A 22,088-nucleotide genomic window follows, 5' to 3' on the forward strand; every position below is an offset into this window, starting at 1 on the left:
TACAGATATTTAGGAAAAAGATAAGACATTGGCTAAAATGGATTTGTTCCGTTTGCGATTTTTCTGTTGCCGAACAGCAAATGTAAAATCTATATCGTCTCACTGCATGAAGCTAACATGTTATCATTACTCATGCTGTTCTTCTCCTGCTTGTTAAACATTTTAACACACATTGAGGCCAAAAGCTTGTCTATGGCACCTGTTCTAATAAAAACATACATTGTTAAGTCTGCAAGAGGACTTAAATTAAGAAAAAGGAAAGCCATGTTGTGGAAAATGCGGTTATCTCGGGCTTTCTCCACGAGAGACCAAATGACGCTGGGCAGGAACAGCAGTGTGTAAATGAGCAGCACTACGATCAGAATTGCCACAATTCTTCGTTTTTCATCTGCGGGGACGCTGCGGGCTGCAGACAGGGCTTTAAGGGTCCCAACCAGGAAGAATATGAACAGGGGGAGGGGGAGGAGGACAAAGACCACATAAATTGTTTCTGTGACGTAAAAATTAACATCGAAATAGACTGGGAGGACATAAACCAGGGGGAGGATCCAGACCACCACACACACTATCAAAGAGGTCTTGATATTTCGTCTGAATCTGTACCAGAGTGGCTGGGTGATGACCAAATACCTGCAATTAAAGACAGATACACAGACATCATTGTTCAGGAACATCAGAAACGTACTAATCTAATAGTTAAACACAGAAACAGAGACACACAAGCATAAATATAGAGTTACCTTTCCAGGGAGATACACACCATAAATCCAACGCTGGCCAGTACACCAAAAAGGTAAGTGAAATAGATGACATCGTTCAATACAAACTTCCATGCAGTCACGCAGCAAAGCTGAATGAGGTCAGAAATTAGGAGGTTGATGATGTAGACTGGAGCTATGTGATCGTTTTTCACCTGCAGAAAACATTTGTTAAAGTAAATAAATAAGCTTGAAACATGTTCTGAAAGTCACCTAAACTTCTTCCAGTAGTATGAACTGAGGGTTTCACAGCTGAGCTGAGACAAAGCAGTTCTTCACAACAGGCACAACATCCATTTTATTGTAGAAAGGTCAGTCTAATACACTTACCAGAGAATAAACTACAGCAATGGCCACCAGAGTCAAAGGAAGTCCAGCGCAGATGATGATCCATTCCATCACATTGATCAAAATGACATCGTCATAACTGTCAGAGTCTGTATAATAATCTAAGCTGTCGTTAGTGTCGATGCTGCTGTAATTGTAACTTGTTTCCGTTGAAGTATTGTTGATGTAGAAATCTTCCATTCTTCAATGTGAAATCTCCTGATGTACAGAGAGAAGAAGTCACGGGAAATATAGGAGAGGGCAAGTTGTGTAATATATTACTAACTCTGTTAAGTTAAATCCGTAAAACTTCAGGTTCTAGGCTCACACATACTTACGGCACAGCAGCAACTTTTATCTGCGGTTCTTAATTACAAAATCATTCTAAATTTGAGCACATGCACAGAGCGCTATGAGCATTTTGACTCTCTTCATCACTTGTATTATTTGCATCTCTTGAAAATTAAGTAAAAAAATATTCTTAGCTATTGGGTTTACAAAGCCAACTGCAATATTTCACACACGTACAGTTGTAAACTCACCAGTTTTAAGTTTTCATACTGAATGAAGTATTTCTACTATTTGAATAAAGTCATATCTACCTTAAAATGTTGCCTGATCACACATGCAGCACTTCTTTACTGTTGAGTTAACGTCTAGAGTCTATCTCTAATATGCTACCCAGTACGTGACTTATGATTATATCGACTGTTCTTAGGAAGTCTAAAGAAGAAGTTGACACATGATTCTGCATCATGAGAAGGACAGCAGCAAAAAGACTTCTCATGCAATTCTGTCCACAAATGATAATGATTAGAAACACAATGATAATAAAAACAAAATAGTCTTAATAGTTTCTAAGAGAGATATTTAGTTGAATAAAATCCAGTTTATTATCTGTAAGATCCACTGTCTTTGAACTATTCGTGTTTACTTTGTCTATTTCACTTTAGGACACCGCAAACAATCGCATGAACAAGGCTGAGGCCACAGCTGAGTGAAGCTGACACCCCACCCACGTGAAAAATTCAAGCAAATAGATTGATCGGTTAGTGCTCCGTTTGTGCTGGTTTGTGCCGTTAAAATTTTCGTTTGTGCTGCTTTGGTTTCTGAGATATTAAAGATTATTTTTTAGGTCATCCAAAGGTCACCATCCCCCCATATTACTCCAAAACAAACCAGAGTGGTCTACTTTTTTAGTGCTCCGTTTGTGCTGGTTTGTGCCGTTAAAATTTTCGTTTGTGCTGCTTTCGTCTCTGAGATATTATGAATTATAATTTCGGTCGATGACGTCACCATCCCCCCATATTACTCCGAAACAAACCAGAGTGGTCTACTTTTTTAGTGCTCCGTTTGTGCTGGTTTGTGCTAGCCTGATAAACCAGCCTAAATGGATTGGATGTCTAATTTAGTCTGGCTCCGATCAATGGATACAACGGAACATTGTTGATGAGCACAACCCGTTGTCTTTCAAACCGTGTCTGTGCCTATAGGCCAACGCTCTGACCAATCAGCGCAACTGACTGTGACGTAGTAAGCGCGACAGAAAGCTTTGGTGGGAGGGGACTCTTCCAAAACTGATGCCAAGGCTGAATCAAACGAGCGCTGTTCCATTGCCGCCGCCATCTTTCTTGTTGTGCTTTCGCTGTCTATGTTCGCTTCCACTGCCCAACGTCGCACTGCTCTGTCGTCACTCCCTCAAAACCCCGCACCAGAACCCTCTGCCCCGCCCGCGTTGATTCAAAACACATCTCTGCGTTGTGATTGGTTTAGTTGCCATCTGCCAGATTCAGGGCAGTATTTTCAAAATGAAAAGTGGTTCGAGGCCAGACCCAACCGCAGGCAAAACATTTTGCCGTCCAGCAGATGGCGCTGGTTTTCCAGGCTAGGTTTGTGCCGTTAAAACTGGCGTTTGTGCTGCTTTCGTCTCCGAGTTACGTTTTACTTTCAGTTGATCACATGATTTCACTATATTGATCAGGAGGCAATGAATTTCATCTGCTGCAGGTTGTAGTCATTCTGTTTTGTTCCAGTAAGTTCCTTTCGCCAATTTAGTCAGTGGGAAGTTGTCGGATTTTGCTAAGGCAGGAGAGAACAGAAGGTAAGTTTGTTTTTTAAAATCCCTTTCTGCAAATAACAGTGACATTAGCCTGATAATGAAGTTATATGTATTTTACGGAGTCAGTATTTTTTTATTTTATTGATGGTTGGCAAGGAAATTGGTGCATTACCGTCACTGAATGTCACTCAAGGGTTATATGTGTTAATTCTGTTTTCTCCTGCATTAGCAACATATCCGACAACTTCCCACTGACTAAATTGGCGAAAGGAACTTACTGGAACAAAACAGAACGACTACAACCTGCAGCAGATGAAATTCATTGCCTCCTGATCAATATAGTGAAATCATGTGATCAACTGAAAGTAAAACGTAACTCGGAGACGAAAGCAGCACAAACGCCAGTTTTAACGGCACAAACCAGCACAAACGGAGCACTAAAAAAGTAGACCACTCTGGTTTGTTTTGGAGCAAGATGGGGGGATGATGACGTCATCGGCCGAAATTATAATTCATAATATCTCAGAGACGAAAGCAGCACAAACGCCAGTTTTAACGGCACAAACCTGCACAAACGGAGCACTAAAAAAGTAGACCACTCTGGTTTGTTTTGGAGTAATATGGGGGGATGGTGACCTTTGGATGACCTAAAAAATAATCTTTAATATCTCAGAAACCAAAGCAGCACAAACGAAAATTTTAACGGCACAAACCAGCACAAACGGAGCACTAACCGATCAATCTATTTGCTTGAATTTTTCACGTGGGTGGGGTGTCAGCTTCACTCAGCTTGAGGCCACAGGTAGGGCGGCTTTTTAAGCATATAACTAAAGACTGCTGAAAGTTTACATCATGCAATCTGTTGCCATTATCTGTTATCAACTTTTATGTTCAAATGTGGGACTAATGTATACATCCCTTACCCTACGCGCCTACCAGCGTAAGTTGCTTTGGATAAAAGCGTCTGCCAAGGGGGCGCTAGTGAGCAGGCTACCCAGATAGCAAAGTCATTCAAACGATGTTAAATCAACATCCCGCTGTCAACGATAAAGCCATTGAATCAACGTCGAACTCTGATGTTGATTCTACAACATTTTGCACCCTTCATTATCATTGAAACAACGTTGAAATCATTCCTAGAGATGAACAAGATTTCAATGATATTTTGATTAAAATGGATATTGAAACAATGTTGAAATCCCATCAACGAAACTTCAATGGTATTTTAGTAACCTATGCCTATACCACAGGTTTAATCTAAAAAGGTCTAATTTAATATATTAAAAACATTGTTATTAGACTATTAACATTAATATCTTGTAAAGCGACCTTGATTACCATGAAAGGCGCTTTATAAAACTAATTTATTATTATTATTATTATCATTATTAATCCTGCTATCTACAGCCAGGATGGGCTATGAGCAAAATATAGAAACTATAGCAGACTAAGCCTGTAGGTTATATCGCCTAGCACAAATAACACCTCATGCATTTTTTTTTAAATCAAACAATCGTTTTTATTGCATTTTTCTTTTTTTTCTTTTAATGCTATCTCCTGCAGTGGCCGTCGTCCAGATCCTCCCGCCCGGTCTGGAGCGTAGCGCAGCCACTTCTGCACAGCTTGTGCGAATTCATATGTATTTGCAGTACTCAGTCGTTGGGGGCATCTAAAATAAAAAACAAGCAAAAAATACATTTCAGTTTAACATAGCAGACTTCTGCCTGTGAAGGATAAGTATATAGGCCATGTAGACAGAAACACTATGTGTGTGTGTGTGTGTGTGTGTGTGTGGTAGCTATCTTTCCCTCTCAAACATAGACATAGAATAGGATATTCTATGTCTATGCTCTCAAATGCCTCACACCCAAGTCCTACACCATATAATAGCCTAATTAGCGCGCTGCCCATGTTTTCCCCTCATGCCCTTCAGCTGGAAGAACAACGTCACCACAGGACCATGCCACTTTCTTCTCTGAATCCCGTGTTTCAGGTGTGATCACGAGTTTGACTGTCGAATATGTGCTGGATACTGGTCCGATATTTTCCACTCTCTGGTCTGAAGTGTCACTGAGGTAATTTGTGGCAGAAGGGACACCACAACAAACTTCGCATCTGGAAACATTAACTGTTAAGTCTGTCAGAACAAAGGGAACATCTGATAGCCAAATAGGTGAATGTAGCCTTTAAAGCGATCCTATGCAGCAATAGCTAATCGCGAATGATATGCTAGCGACTAAAACTAGCGAAACCGGTTGAAATTAGCTTACCTACGAAATATGACGTACTAGTTAGCCAACAACTGCCCCCGCACAGGGATAGAAAACTATTCTAAAATCCTGCGCGTCAAGCCCAGACCGCTGACCGCCGTGTCATTGCTAATTTGTACACGGCGACAGCGGCAAAGTGCGACACTGGTGTGTGGAGTTGTAGGCTAACAAAACACAACACGAGATGCGGCGTAATCGCCAGCGTAATCGTGACACCAATGGGTCAATGACGAATAAGGGTTTTCAACTTGAACATTTTAAAATATAAAAAATATTAGTTTCTAATGAACTTTGTCAATTCTTTACAATGTCAGGTATGCACAAATCTAAGTTTGATATTTATATTAAGCATTTTTTGTGTTTTTTTATGCACATGAATTGTCTACAACCTTAAAAAATGTCATGTGGTGCGACCGAGAATAACTTTTAAAAAGTTTTATTTTTTGGATATTAATCTAACTTCTGAGCAGTATGATGTGTATAGAAACAAACTATTGGCAAGTCTTTTAAATTCAAATCCTTATTATTGTTTTATTTTGATGTCCAATATGACGGCGACCTGCTTGAGTCTAATTCACACATTACTTTTCCCTATAAAATGTACAAAATGAAGAAAAATGCCTGAAAAATAGCATTTACCCAAGTAAACTTTGTCTGTTGTCAAAACTCCAGCCATAAAAGTGAAATGACATGTTCTTATTTTAAGAAATTTACTGCTATATTTGGTCGCGCCAAATGATGCATGGTCGCACCAAATGACTGGAAACCCTCATATTGGCAAAACAAATGGAAAAAAATAGTAAAAAATAAAGTGAATGCGAAATGTATGATTAGATGACATTTTATTGCCAACACTCAGTGGAAATTAAAACTGATTCCAACTTTTTTTTCACAATATCTCATCTCAGCTTCATAACAGTCATCTCATAAAATCTCATTGGCATCACATAACATTGGCATCACATTACATTGCCATCACATAACATTGGAATCACATTCCTTGAATAGTTAAAACACTAAAAAAAATGATTTTTGTATTGACAATGTTCATCCCCAGCAGTTCTGGAATGTTTCCCAGTCTTCTTGTTTTAGCTTGGACCAGCGAGAGGTTGCTGGCTCAGGCTCCGATATGACAGACTGGATATCAGTCTTGAGGTAAAATATTGCGTCAATGGTTTCTGGCCACATGAATAGATTCTTCTCCCCCGACTGGGGCATTGCATTTACCTTGACATCATCTCCCACCACCTCAAGCACTTGGCCCACATAGGGCAACTCGTCATATTTCACCACCACAAACTTCCCAGCCAAGTCTTGAAGACTGCTCTGCTGCTCTGGCTGGGAATGATCTGGTTCATTTTCTGTATTGCTTTCGGTGTTCCGCAGGTCCACCTGAACAGGTTCAAAGCAGACGCATGCTGACATCTCAGTATGGGTACAGAAGCACGACACCTGACGGTGGGTAATTTGGCCTGGTTGTGAGGATAGCACTTGATGGATCTTCAGTGTACCCTTCACCGTCATCAATTGCTCCGGAAGCATGTCATCATATTTGCTGATTGCCTCTGTGCTTATCCAATAATGGTGAATGCTTGATCCTGACTTCTGAACCAACATCTTAAAAACATCCTCTGGAGTCTGCAGCTCACCTCCATGGAGAACGTGACGGTCAGCATCCCTCTTCAGAGCTCCACCAACACCATCTGGGGCGCCCTTGCCGTGTGACCTTTCAGAGTAGTTCCATGTCACGTATTGAAAGCCAGACAGGAATGGCACAGTACTTAGTAAATAAAAGTTTGCTTTATTTCTGTACTGTGTAACAGGCCCGTCACTAATTACATGCAGTGCTGTAATGTTGGGGTGAGTTGCCCGGAGCTCCTTCAGAATGGGCTCCAAGTGAGCCCACAAAGCCCGCTCGTCATGGCGGAGGCTGTCTGACAGAGTAGCATACGACTTGTTGCCATGGGCCGTGTAAAGGACAGCAGTGTGAATTGTGGTTTGTTTCCGACTTCATCCCTCAGCTGTTTTTTCAGAAATAAGACTTGTTTTTCAGGCTGATTTTGTCTCGCCGCAATTTTCTGCAAAGTTTCTGGCCTGATGTATCCTCTTTCCTCACTGGTGTTGACGTCACTGCTGGTTGAAAGTCCTCCACTAGATCAAGGTTTTCTGGTACAGGAGCTACAAGGTTTTCTGGTGCAGGAGCTACAACATTTTCTGGTGCAGGAGCTACAACATCAATGCTCTCCATTGATGGTGGGGTCAGGTCTAACACTGCATTTGGCATATTTTTTCTTTCCCTGTACGCCTTCGATGCGACCTTCCACTTCTGCCTCTGCTCCCTTTTCTCTCTGCCTGGTAGCTCACTTGCCTTAACATAGTGAATCTTTCCCTGTTCTTTTCTTCTCTGGTAGCTGAAACAAATAGTACTGTATTACAAATCTATGTCATAGTTTCTCATGCATAGTGCTAATTAAAAGCATGTCCTGCACTGAAGAGAAATGGTACTGCTATTCATTTTAATATCAAATTAATATTTATTTTTTCACGTTTCAAAACAAACCTCTCTCTTCTCCTGGCAAGGTACTCCGCTCTTGCTGCTGGGTCAGAGTTGACCCGCTCCCTATGGCGGGCAGTCTTTATTTTGCTTGACAGTGGCATCTGATAAAAAACAAAACAGTAAAAACAGTTAAAAAATACATATGTGTGACCAAGACGACAAGATTTCCCTTGTATTTTATATATTTTTTCAAATTGTACTATGAAATATGAACTGTGACACATTTTTCTTGAAATACTCAAAACTGTTAGCCTGGCTGACGCGTCCACAATCTCGATGAGATGGTGGTCTGGGAACTAGGTGTGCATTTTCTCGTATTTGAGGCGTGGTTTACGAATGCCTGGAGCCGTTTATTGGGCGCTACGAATGTCTATCAAATGACGTCAGGTTCTTCCCATGCTGCTTTGCGCGCGATTCATAGCCAATTGTATCACTCATACCAGATGACGACAGAAATTCGACGAGGAAGAAGAAAAAAATGGAAAATAAAAGTAAACTTGCGCTCTAAGCTACTTAAATTAACAACAAAGTAGGCCTATATGCTATATTCTACATGAATTTTTATGTTGTAGAGTTGTGAATTTATTTTATCAATTGAGCAGCCTTGCTTTGTTGTCTACAGTAGTAGATCAACCCTCATCTTACTTTGAAGCTCCCAGCTCCCAGAAGTGACGTCAACGCAGCTTTAGTAGCAGAAAAGCTATCAGGCTTGTGTTGATGATAATAATAAACTCCTGGACTATGTACAAACTTCCAAATGCATCGTTTTGTGAGTACAGACCATATTTGTACTCCTGTAGAAGTTTGGTGTCATGACATGTGATTTTAGTGTGGTAATTTTGGAGATACTGCCAGGGTCCGTCAGCGCTTGTACTAAGCTATTCGGGATAACTCAGTAACTCAACTGATGTTCAGCCAATATCGGAAAAAGTTCGGGTGGGCTACTTGGCTGGATGTCACGGTTCAAATGACCTTAGGGTGAATCTACTCCGAAACACTTTCTAAGGCTGCATCGAACGGTAACGTTGTGTCCGCTGTCATGTTGGATTAACACTCTACAAGCTTCGGTGTAGCGCATGGACGTCGTCATCGTCTTGCTGTGCGCGCCCCCCCCCCCCCCCCCCCCGTTCTGTGATTGGTTCCCAAACTCTGGCAAAAATAAGGGCGGTGGTTTCCAGGCTGACTTTGCAGTGAGAATGAAATCGAGCGCAAAGCAGCACGGGATTTCCCAGGCTACAAAACTGTTCAAAAATGGAAGAAAAAAAAACTTGTAATGTATTTATTAATCATAAAAGTAATGTTTAAAGCACAAAAAAACATAACTCTGCAATGTATATGAGTAATTGAAAGTATCCTGCAATGGTCGCACCACATGAAATTGGTCGCACCAAATGATGTTTTCTTGATACAGTCAAAATTTACAGACCTAGCATTAGGCGTTGTAGCTAAACTAGCTGGTTTCTGATACAAGGTCATCTAGCACTATATCATCAAAATAAACATTTGTAAATAACATTTTGTTACAGATATCTTTTTGAGGTCATACCACATGACATCCAAATTTGGCAACAACATTGCAGCACTTAAAAACATTGCTTTTTGAAATGTATGAAAGAGAGTTACAGACCTGCCTGCTGTGTCCATGTGGTCTCTGCCTGTTGAGGAACGATGCAACTTCCTGTTTTTACAAAACACTTCAGAAAATGTGCCAAAAGAGAACTAAAATAGATTTTAATAGATTTACAGTAATTTTTTAAAAGTTTAAAAATCAGCAGTTAAGGGCAGGCGGTCGCACCACATGACTTTTTTAACACTTTGAGGACTAATGATTTCTGAGAAAAACAAAATGGGTCCATAGAGGTCACATGTACTACATATATGAGGTGAATTATTATGAACATTTAAACAGTTTTTAAATGAAAAAATTGCATCGGACAGAAAATCTAGACGTCACGTCATTGACCCCAATACATACAGACTATAAACAAAATGGGGAAATAATAACAAACTAAATAAATAATAATAAAAAAATGTTTAGTCCAGTTGGTTGTAAATTGAATAGGGCAGAAGCGTGAAGCTTGAGTTTGGGTTACCTAGCTGCCCAAAAGCCCTTGTTTTCTGATAATTCCTTTGGGATAGTCACTTTTCGGGCAGAGACTCAATGGAGGGCATAATGCTTACTGAAAACACTGCATTCATACTTAAGCATAATGACTTACCAAACATGCATTTGCACAGAGCCATTTCTTTGAAGGGCCGCTTCTGTTTGTCCGCATCCTTGTTCTTCTTCCCGGCCCAGTTTAGGCCTGAGGCCAGCTCATTGGTCATGCTGTATGCCAGCATGCGCTGGACACTGATCTCCAGGGTGGTCCCCCCAATAACTGTAAAGCGGGCCACCTATCTAGATAAAAAAAAAAAGTGTAACCATTTTCAGTTTAAAAAGTAAACCTGTCTGAATTTTACTGAGATTGATAAAGATGTGCCAACACATCAGACATTTTTGAATGGGACGTATTAAAGTGTGACATTTGTTTGCATCCTCGTATGGGATGAGTTTAAACACAGATAGTTTAATAGATTTGTTAAACAGTGAAACAAAATTGGGCAGATCAGTGAAGTTCAGTCAGAAGAATTATGTAACCACTATTTAATCATTAAATGATTACCATTGCCTTCCTAGCCTCCTAGGACTGGAGTATCACCTCTGCATTTTCCAGGGCCTCCATGCTATGCAGAGGCAGTTGCAGTGGCTCTGCTGTCAAGCCCACCCCCCCATCACTTTGGCCACACCTACAGGACTGGCGGAACTCGCGGAAATCCTGCCGCAGGTCCCTCACCTCCTTCGTCAACTCAGTGACTGTGGTGAGCAGCTTCTGCAAGGTTACATCTATTGATAGGAATATGAAATAGTTTTGGGTTGAGTGCAAAACTTTGCATTGCTTTATTTTGTAATGTAAAAAAAGAGTGAAATAAAGAAATGGTCAATGCAATTTCAAATATACACAAGGGATGTTAAATGCTATAGTTTGGGGATTCAAGCCAGTCACCAATCACAATATTTAATGCACAGTTAGTTTTTAACTGTTCCATAGAGAATGCAACCCACTGTAATTTTAAGGTATTTCAATGCACAGGGCCATTCCATTCATATATGAATCTCGAAGGATAACAGTTTTTAACTTGCCTTTTAAAAGCTGCCTGGCTGAGTCTCTTGAGTCTGTAACAAAGATAAAGATGAAAATTTTTTTTCATCTGTATGACTGGGTATAGGTGTTTGGAATAACATGAAACTCTCTTTTCTAAAACATACCTTCTGGAGAGGAATTAGCTGCAGTCTGGGGAGTACCGGCAGAAACCACTGGCATGAAGGACTGGACGGGGAACTGAAAATCTTCAGCAGAGAACGTAATGGGTTGGCTGTTGGGGTAGGGCAGCGGAGACTGGCAGCTGGCTGGGGTGGACAGGGTCTGGTAGCTGGTTGGGTTGTTAAACGTGGTTTGGTAAGTTGCTGGGGTTAGAGGTTGGAGTTGGGAGGATGGAGAGGGAGACTGCAGAGGGCTGGAGGCTGTTGGTGTGTATGACAAAAAAAGGGGGGGGGGGGTATAAAAGACATTACAGGTTATTATGCTGAATTAGTTTCTCTGCTTATTTTTTACAGCACAAGGAACACATACAACCATAACACCTCCTAGACCTGGAAACAAAATTTTAGGAGCTTGGGGATATTTACTCCTTGTAGGTTGGCCATCTTCATCGGAGTCACCCAAATTGTTGTAGATCGGGTTTGGTCTAGAAGTGAGCAAAGACAAGCCATAAATACACTGCGTTATTTACATGTGTTCATCTGTAGTTACTGTAATATTCATAATTTCAAAACTATTCCACAATTTTGCACTGTGAATTTGGAAATTCATTATTACTTCTTTCTCCTTTTCAGAGGCTGCTGGCACTCCTCCTCTGATTGGATGTCTGTGGTGTCGCATTCCTGCTTTAGGTACCTTTCCAGGCACCTCTCCGCCTCCTCAAAGGTATCTGCAGACACAGAGCTGTTAAGAAACACTGATACGAAAGGGCTATGATGAATTGTCAGCCAGATTCAACAATACCCACCTCGACCTATGAGTACCCTGAAAGGCTCATACGACTGCCACTGCTCTGATGGTTCGTCCCTCCTCCTGATGGCAGCACGAACCTTGCCCGATTCTTTAGGAGGATATGGAGGCCAGAATACCTTCTCCCCTTGTAGCCACATGTTAGGCACCACTTCTGTCCCACCACTGACGAACTTAACAATGCACCATGCCTTCATGCTATTTCTATGGTAAAGATAATAGTTATTAACACATGAACTGATCTTTAAGAACTGTTTTTTATGAAATGCTTTTATGAACTGATTTTTATGAACTGATTTTTATGAACTGCTATTATGAACTGTTTTTATGAACTGATTTTACGAAAATCATTTACTTTGTATGTATGAGGGGAATGGCAACGAACTCTTCTTTATCGGGGAAAAGTACTTTTTTTTTATTATTTGGAGCTTTACAACATTGACACAGCTGCTTAAGTCCCACACTTTGTAACAGTCAATGTTGGCTGATTCGAAGGGGTATTGGACATATGATTCCTTCTTTATGAATTTCCGGAAAATTACATATGTTTCCTCAGCTACTTTGACTATGTTGTCAACAAGAGCAATGTCATCAACTATCTGTATGCATTATCCCCAAACCTATATGATAAGGTGAAATGCTCAGTCACAACCTTTTTGTACTGCTCCCCATGTCCTATATGAGGCACCAATGGACCATCATGGTGGAGGTGCATGAATTTGTGTCCTTTGTTTATTTGGGATGTCTGAGGGTCTTTTTCAGAAAGCCTTTTAACTATTTGCTGTAAAGGCAAATGAGGTTTGCGCAGTAAATGTTTTAGTTGGGCCAAATAGTTCTCATAAGTAAAGGCAGCAATGTTATCTAAGGGACCATAGAGATGATACTCTGCTGCCAGGTGTGTCAGCTGGTGGACATTGTAAGTTATTTCATTTCTGCCATATAGCTGCCCAAAGTGACTCACAAATGAAATTAGAAATTTGTGAGCACAGTCCACCATCTTCTTTGAAGTCCCAGGAGCTAAGAGGAGATGCATGGCTATTGAAAACAACATGAAGTTGTTAAACATCTCAAGTGGAATTGTATCTCTTAGCACTACAGGGCCAGCGTATAGCATGAAATACCGGAGTTCAGTCGCTTTCCACCTATCAATTTCGGAGAGTTCTCTTGGCTTTCGATTGAACTCAGCTGGAGAGTACGGTGTCAGTGCCTTCAACTTAAAAGAAATCTCCTCAATTTTTTTGCTGCCCAGCCTAGATGCAAGACATTTGCCCCTCATCCAGATGTACAACAGCTTCCTGGTCACTCCTAGACAGCACAGGTGCATATAATCTAATGGGAACATTGTCACCATTTTCACAATGCTAACTAAGGGAGAAGGCGTTACACTCAAGTGGTGGTCCTCATCAATCATGGAGGCGAAGTCTGTGTCTGATCTTACTTTACCATTGGCATCAGGAAAGGTAATTTTTCCTTGTCATTTACCCACTTAAAGGCATTTGTCGCAGCCAGAGTAACCATTGTGACCTTTTACGTTTTTAATAAAAGCTCGTGCAGGGGCATCACAAATGAATGAGCACACTTTCACCATTAGCTGCTGCCCATTATAAATTACACCTCTGTCCAAAATGTCATTAAGTTCTTCAATAAATGGGCCCAGGAATTCGAATGCACGTTTAGGCTTGCTAAGGCCACAGAACAGGCCAACAATAAAGGGAGATCTGGTGTAGTCAACATTTATCATGGCCAGAATTGGCCAGAATTGAAGCCTACTGCTTCTGAACAGTGGTAATCCGTCAATGTTGAACTGCAACTTAATTGTGTTCAAATTGGCCAGTAGCGTCAAAGATTTAAGCCTCGACATCAACCCATTGACTAGGCCAAAATGATAGTATTCCCCACCCTCCATCTTCCTAGTTATTACTTGACCTTGTGTCCTCAGAACTGTCCGCGCATCTTTAGGCAGCTCTGGATGATACAAGCGCAAAATGCTCAAAAGTGCAGTTAAGGCCACTTGAGAGGCCCAAAATCTCAGGCCTGTCATCAAATACTCTGTAGTTGGACTTTCAGTGTCTTTATCATCTGAATCAATAAAATGAGCTGTGTCTATTGATTCATGGGTCTCACTAAATTCTGAACCTGGCTCATAGTTCCCTGTAACTGGTAGCTCCTCTACAACTGTTTCACTAGAGGTTGAAACAGTTGGAGCTTTGGCAGACTGTAAGCAGCGAGGATGACAGGACTGAGAATTCGGTAACAGAATACGATTTTATAGCCTGCACAAAGGATCATGCAACCGACTTGCTAGAGTGTATCATGCAGGAAACGTTACTGTTAGCTCAATCGATCGGTGCATTAAAAAAAAATCGTGTTTGGCAGTCAGCCAATTACACAAACAACAGCATTGTCCTCTAAGGTGCGTTCAAAATTGCAAACATAGGCGAACGTTCGCGAACTATTTGAAACATTTTCTGTGAAACGAACATGAGCAAGCAAACGTTTGCGAACAAAGGCAAACTGTCTAAAAGGTAGTTCTCCGCAAACATACATGGATCGCGAACTGCTTACAGTTTGTTTACAGTTTGTTTAGAACGTTTTCCAAAAAATCGTTCAAAATTATGTGTTTAATGTCAACACTCGCTGCGAACGTTCACCTATGTTTGCTGTTCTTCTGAACGCACCTCTGATACCTAGCTATATTCCCACATTGGCCATGGGTTCATTTAATGCTGGTTGGCTACGGTAGCTATGCTAATAAAAAAAAAACGACGAGAAGATAGTGACAGCCACTATCCAGGCATCACGCAAGCTGACGTGTTGCTAGTGCATGCTAACTTATTTATCCAGACAACGTTGAATTCACGTCAATCTTCTGATAGTTGTGTAGCCTATTCAATCGACACCTTGCCTCTTTGATCGCTGATCCTAGCTAAAGGTAGGGCAAGGATATGCAGATATACTGTAACACCGGATTTTTTCTGGTGGATAATTAATAAATGTATTAAATGTTATAGACACCACGAAATAAACCGGTGAATAAAGCATTGCTAGCTAACTGAATACAGTGGAAACCGCTTATAGTGATCACGTTGGTCCAGAGCCAATTTGAACACTATAAGCGGTTGATTACTAAAACCGAAGCTGTATTACAGTACAGGTATTTCACTTATTTTTTATGGAGAATATCATCTAAATGCCATTTATTTCGTTTTTCAATGAGAAAAATGAAATGAAACGGATAGCTTCAGCATTTACTGAATTTTATTATCATGCAAGTTTAATTACAGTACTGCGCAGTGCGCAGACATACTGTAGGCTAACTCAAATACAGTACGTAACTTATTCTCTGCTGTGCCGCCGGTGCATTTTTTTTCTTACAAGTCTGAAAATAAAGTTTGAATTCAATCCGCCTTTCAGCACCCCTGCTCGGATCTATGCTCCTCCGTGCCGGTGTTCTGTCGATTTGTGCTACTTGGCGTGAAAACGAAACTTAGAAAATCGGCTCGGCGCATGCGCAAAACCACAAAGTGGCAATTCTCGACAAGTAGGAGAAATCGAATGAACACCGGCCTCCCATCTTACAAGAACCAGCCTGGAGCTTCCAGCGGTCACACGCGCATTCAATCCGCTCTCCAGCACCCATCCTCGGACACATGCTCCTCCATGACTTCCTTTTTCCAGCCATGATTCCCGCGCTTGCTGCCCGGTGTCAACTCGTTACGTTAGCTAGCGAGGCAGAAGCAGACGTCCAGAAAGGAATCAAGGAAGTAAAAAATAAAATAGCTATACGTAGTTTTAAAATTATTTTTGCACATGTTTACATTCATAAAATGGCCAAAAATTAACATTATAAACGGATTTCTTGATTACTATAAACTAATTATTTAAACAGCATTTGTATAGAAATGATTCCGTCCCAAGCCTTTTGATCTATATAAGCGGTTGATTACTATATCCGTGACACTATAAGTTGTTTCCACTGTATTTCGTCAGGGTGTTTATGAAGCCTGCAGTTAACTTGCTTTTGACAACTTGCAGTGTTGTTGATCGGAGGAATTCTGCTTGATTTATAACAGAATGCTATGACAGTATCTAGCCTATTGGACATTGGACATATTATCAAGCTGGAGATCAGAGAGGTGCTGGAGAGGGAGATGGCGGGGCTTCGGGGAGACATAAACACAGTAAAAACGAACTACAATCCTACCAGCAGTGTTTTGCCAGTTCACAGCTTTTCTGAACTAGTTCAAGTTCAGTTCATACATGCTCAAAGTGAACAGTTCACGTTCAAAGTTCACAATTTTAATTCTGAACTAGTTCAAAGTTCAGTTCATTTAACTTTTTTCGTGAGATATTCAAATAAATACTTTTTTTCACTCTACGAGCTAGAAATCACTATACGTTCTTTGAAACTGTTCATTGTAGACATTGCTCATGACACTGCAATTGTGGGTTTCTTACCAGGTGATGAAACTTGCAGCAGTACAGACAAGGTAGACCAGTTGGCTGTGTCATTTGCGTTTGGGGTTGGCAGGGGGTCTTTTTTCCCTTTCCTCCCTTATGACCCTCGAGGGCGTGCATATATGCATTCACACTGGATGGGATGTTTTAACTCAATGTGCCGTTTCAAATTCGAGAAGGACGTTGTTGATGTCCTAACTTGTTTTTGCTGCGCAGGTGGACATATCTTACACAGAAAAGTAAGATTTTTGCCGTCGGGGTCTTGGTTTGCAAGAGTGTAAAATTGTTTTAAATGTTCATAAGGAGAATCGGTGTCTGTCTCCGTGCCATCACTTCCACTAGCCTTTTTTTTTTAATTGCAGCGCTTTCACTCACTCTCGTCATTTCTCTCTCTCTCTCTCTCTCTCTCTCTCTCTCTCTCTCGCTCCTCCAGCCCTCCGCGCGCAATTCATCACGGGTAACGTCGTGCGGAAGCCAGTATGTTATTCAACTATTCTCAGCCGGACACTACGTTGCCCGCAATGCATTGCGCACCCAATGTCAAAACCATTTCTGTCTGGTGATACATGATTTAAGCGGCACCAGCGAGAATACAGGAGGGAGGAATTTCTCTCGTTGCGTTTCAAAAGAGAAAACAGATGTCACTCAGTTTTCAATGGAAAACAAATTCCAACGTTCATTTACAGTGATGTCTGCCGTTCATGACACATAATGTGAACTCATTCACGTTCAAGTTCTTTATTAAAAAACGTGTTGCGTTCAGTTCAACATTCGCGAAAAAATGAGCGTGTTCAATGAACGCGTTCTTTTGAACTCGTTCACACACAACACTGCCTACCAGAGCTCAGTTGCTAAAGAGCTAACCTCGCTTAAGAACACTACGACGGAAATGGAGAAGAGCCTGTCCGCGTGCACAGATGATATCACCACGTTACAGCGCAAGGTTAAACATCTCCAGACGCAAACGGAATCATTGCAAAACAAATGTGAAGACTTGGAAGCGAAATCAAGGAGGTGGCAGGACGAGGCGGCAGATTAAAGTGGACGGGATGACCATCTCTGTCTACCCAGATTACACTACACGGGTGGCCAGAGCTCGAGCAGGTTTCAACGCGTATGGAAGCAAATCGTGATCAAAATTCAAATTCAAATGCATTATCAGAAATGCTTTTTTCATTTTAAGAATGTGGCTGCATTATTTGACTCATAAATAAAATTACTAATCAATCATCCTATTTGCATTTCAATTTTCTTCTTCAAGACTGCTCATTCTTTCACTTAATTCAAATGAAAAGGACAAAGACATTTGAGATTTAATTTTCAAAATATGCCTCAGCAAATAGATACCAAAATTCAATTTGAAATGTAATGGTTGAAAATTCAAATGCATTTGCAGAAATGCTTTTTCATTTTAAGAATGTGGCTGCATTATTTGACTCATAAATAAAATTACTAATCAATCATCCTATTGCATTTCAATTTTCTTCTTCAAGACTGCACATTCTATGCCATAATCAAAAAGAAAACAAAGCTGACATTGCTTTTTCGTTTTAGTGGTCTGCATGCAAAATACTGCCCACAATTCGATAACGAAAAAGCAATCTGAGCGGCGCAGGAGAGTGACGTCACGCCTGCTGACCGTGCTACCCATCATGTAGGCTACGGTAGGGGGCGGTGTGCATATTTGCTGTACAGTTAGCTGCCCAGGTGGAGTCAAACAATATATCCGATTCTGATGCCCGTGACCGGGTTGAACGGGTCACAGAGAGCTTGGCTGCATACTCTGCTGTCACAGATTCAGAGGTTAGTGCAGCAAGGGCTTGTGCGCCGAGGCCACGACCGGCCATGACTTTCTGGCCGCGGCCATTACTGAGGGAGCAGCCATTAATGAGGCTGAGACAGACGTTGCGAACAGGAGTCGGGGGATTACCTTTCACAGGTAGGATTCAACATTATTATTGGTTGTATTTTGTCAATAGAATATTATTGTACTGTATTTGTGTCTGCCGGCGAAATCGTAGCCAGCAAACGTTAAACTAGGATATGTTTATAGCAGGTGTTATGCCGAGAAGTGCACCCCCTGCTGGTCGTACTTTAAGGAGAGTCTGTGATGGAATGATATGATACAACTACATCATAATTTGTTTACCTAATTGAATTTACGGATGCAAATCTCAACAAGTCCAAATTTGTATATAAAATTAAAATAATCAAATTTCATAGTTTCAGGTTCATTTTTATATCATTTCATCTGGGCTATAATGAGTTGAGATTGTTAATAGAAAATGTATCCAACCGTCTTTCGTGTTGACTACAAAAGTATTAGTCACGGCCCTTACTTTTGAATATATGTCCGATAATATAAAAATAGTTAGGAATAGGAATACTCTAAACTCTACAATTGTCGGATTATCATAATTTACATGAAGAGATGTGAAAAAAAGATGCACGAATGAAACACCAGTGTCAGCTCAATATTATTTTTTTTGGATAAATGTAATAATCCACACCTGAAATGGTTTACGCGCGCTCCGTGAATGGGAATGCACTTCTCGGCATAACACCTCTGTTCACACGGCTATTAGGCCAACGGAGACTTCATAAATCATATATTCCATAACACAGGCTTAGATTACAACTAACACAAGAATGCAACTTTTGAAATAATGCAAATATTACTGTTATAACATTGACCATCAGATTTTACACAGGTTTATTAATGACGTTTATTATGCCTGTATTATTCACATGTAATTCTTTCATCCTAACAAAAGTATTTACCTCATGTCTCATACCCACCCCTCAGATTGTCTGACCGAGAGTTGGTGTTATTCCCTCCATCTTCGGCTTACAGGTTCACCTAATAAGAGTAGGTGTATCATCATAAGGCTATTAGCATTCATAAATTGAAATATTATCAATAACAGGGCAGGGTGAAATACTTATCCCTGTGTGTGTGTGTATTTTTATATATTTTAATATTATGTTTCTTCATTTTAGCCAGAAAAGGGCAGGACTACATGTTCTTCCAGAAAAGCTGAAGAGAGCCTGTCTGTGACCACTCAGGATGACCCAGAAGCTTCAACCTCAAACTCACTAACTCAGCCTAATGATTTGAGTATTTCTTTTTTAAACATCATATCAAAATTACCGTTCTAAATATGTTAAATAGCTACTTCTCAATATTTATACTGGTGGATGTTGTGGACAATGCTTTGTACTACATCGCAGGGTTTGTAGTCCTCCAGATTCTGCAAAAGCTGTCCTGTGGTGTGTGCCATGCAAGCTTGGTCAGAGATGCTGTACCTTCATCATTTCATGATAGCTACCACTTTCTAGCCCTGAAAAACAACGGTGTACTAGTGATTCCATCATGTGGCACAGTGAAGGTGCTGAGAGCTGAAGAGTGGGTGATTCGCCAAGCTTCAGCGAAGCTGTAAAGACGGCGACAGGGGTGGGTATGAGACATGAGGTAAATACTTTTGTTAGGATGAAAGAATTACATGTGAATAATACAGGCATAATAAACGTCATTAATAAACCTGTGTAAAATCTGATGGTCAATGTTATAACAGTAATATTTGCATTATTTCAAAAGTTGCATTCTTGTGTTAGTTGTAATCTAAGCCTGTGTTATGGAATATATGATTTATGAAGTCTCCGTTGGTTGGCCTAATAGCCGTGTGAACAGAGGTGTTATGCCGAGAAGTGCATTCCCATTCACGGAGCGCGCGTAAACCGTTTCAGGTGTGGATTATTACATTTATCCAAAAAAAATAATATTGAGCTGACAATGGTGTTTCATTCGTGCATCTTTTTTTCACATCTCTTCATGTAAATTATGATAATCCGACAATTGTAGAGTTTAGAGTATTCCTATTCCTAACTATTTTTATATTATCGGACATATATTCAAAAGTAAGGGCCGTGACTATTACTTTTGTAGTCAACACGAAAGACGGTTGGATACATTTTCTATTAACAATCTCAACTCATTATAGCCCAGATGAAATTATATAAAAATGAACCTGAAACTATGAAATTTGGTTATTTTAATTTTATATACAAATTTGGACTTGTTGAGATTTGCATCCATTAATTCAATTAGGTAAACAAATTATGATGTAGTTGTATCATATCATTCCATCACAGACTCTCCTTAAAGTACGACCAGCAGGGGGTGCACTTCTCGGCATAACACCGGCTATAAACATATCCTAGTTTAACGTTTGCTGGCTACGATTTCGCCGGCAGACACAAATACAGTACAATAATATTCTATTGACAAAATACAACCAATAATAATGTTGAATCCTACCTGTGAAAGGTAATCCCCCGACTCCTGTTCGCAACGTCTGTCTCAGCCTCATTAATGGCTGCTCCCTCAGTGATGGCCGCGGCCAGAAAGTCATGGCCGGTCGTGGCCGCGGCCTCGGCGCACAAGCCCTTGCTGCACTAACCTCTGAATCTGTGACGGCAGAGTATGCAGCCAAGCTCTCTGTGACCCGTTCAACCCGGTCACGGGCATCAGAATCGGATATATTGTTTGACTCCACCTGGGCAGCTAACTGTACAGCAAATATGCACACCGCCCCCTACCGTAGCCTACATGATGGGTAGCACGGTCAGCAGGCGTGACGTCACTCTCCTGCGCCGCTCAGATTGCTTTTTCGTTATCGAATTGTGGGCAGTATTTTGCATGCAGACCACTAAAACGAAAAAGCAATGTCCGCTTTGTTTTCTTTTTGATTATGGCATAGAATGTGCAGTCTTGAAGAAGAAAATTGAAATGCAATAGGATGATTGATTAGTAATTTTATTTATGAGTCAAATAATGCAGCCACATTCTTAAAATGAAAAAGCATTTCTGCAAATGCATTTGAATTTTCAACCATTACATTTCAAATTGAATTTTGGTATCTATTTGCTGAGGCATATTTTGAAAATTAAATCTCAAATGTCTTTGTCCTTTTCATTTGAATTAAGTGAAAGAATGAGCAGTCTTGAAGAAGAAAATTTAAATGCAAATAGGATGATTGATTAGTCATTTTATTTATGAGTCAAATAATGCAGCCACATTCTTAAAATGAAAAAGCATTTCTGATAATGCATTTGAATTTGAATTTTGATCACGATTTGCTTCCATAAATGCGGTGAGGCAACAACTACGAGGACTTGAAGGAGTTAAGTATGGCATTCTCTACCCGGCTCGTCTTAGGCTCACCCACAACAACCAGGAGCGGATGTTTTCCACACCAGAAGAAGCGCAGGTTTACATCTTGAAGAATATCTCCACACAGGGGGCTTCTCACAGTGAGTGACTGCTATGACAACTGTTACTGCACCGGGTACATACATTTCACTTGAACTAGTCCAGCTGGTCACACAGCTATACATCTGCACAACATATCAAGATGGCAACAATAAGCTCCCAGGGCCTAGGCTCAATAAGACTCATTAGTTGGAATATTAAAGGGATCCAGCATCCTATCAAGCGTAATAGGGTTTTCACACGCCTAAAATCATTAGGTTCAGACATCATGTCCC

General features: G+C 40.6%; 2 protein-coding genes across 2 annotated transcripts in view; one reads left to right on the forward strand and one right to left on the reverse strand.

Moving 5' to 3' along the window:
• Positions 1–22,088, forward strand: part of lhb (luteinizing hormone subunit beta) — a 155,353-nt gene that overhangs the window by 63,700 nt on the left and 69,565 nt on the right. The gene's annotated exons all lie outside the window — the stretch shown is intronic.
• LOC142398617 (G-protein coupled receptor 4-like) lies at positions 90–1,286 on the reverse strand. Its single transcript, XM_075482694.1, has 3 exons — positions 1,089–1,286; positions 741–913; positions 90–630 (listed from the first exon to the last, which is right to left on the reverse strand). The coding sequence occupies exons 1-3, from the start codon at positions 1,284–1,286 to the stop codon at positions 90–92; spliced, it is 912 nt and encodes a 303-aa protein (XP_075338809.1).

The sequence above is a fragment of the Odontesthes bonariensis genome, chromosome 2 (assembly GCF_027942865.1).
Source record: "Odontesthes bonariensis isolate fOdoBon6 chromosome 2, fOdoBon6.hap1, whole genome shotgun sequence".
NCBI classification, from domain to species: Eukaryota; Metazoa; Chordata; class Actinopteri; order Atheriniformes; family Atherinopsidae; genus Odontesthes; species Odontesthes bonariensis.

Excerpts from the sequence above, each read along its gene's own strand:
- LOC142398617 (XM_075482694.1), bottom strand. The coding sequence starts at position 1,286 with ATGGAAGATTTCTACATCAACAATACTTCAACGGAAACAAGTTACAAT. Across the intron at positions 914-1,088 it reads TTGCTGTAGTTTATTCTCTG|GTGAAAAACGATCACATAGC; the intron begins GTAAGTGTATTA and ends TGTTTTCTGCAG. Across the intron at positions 631-740 it reads GTGTGTATCTCCCTGGAAAG|GTATTTGGTCATCACCCAGC; the intron begins GTAACTCTATAT and ends CTTTAATTGCAG.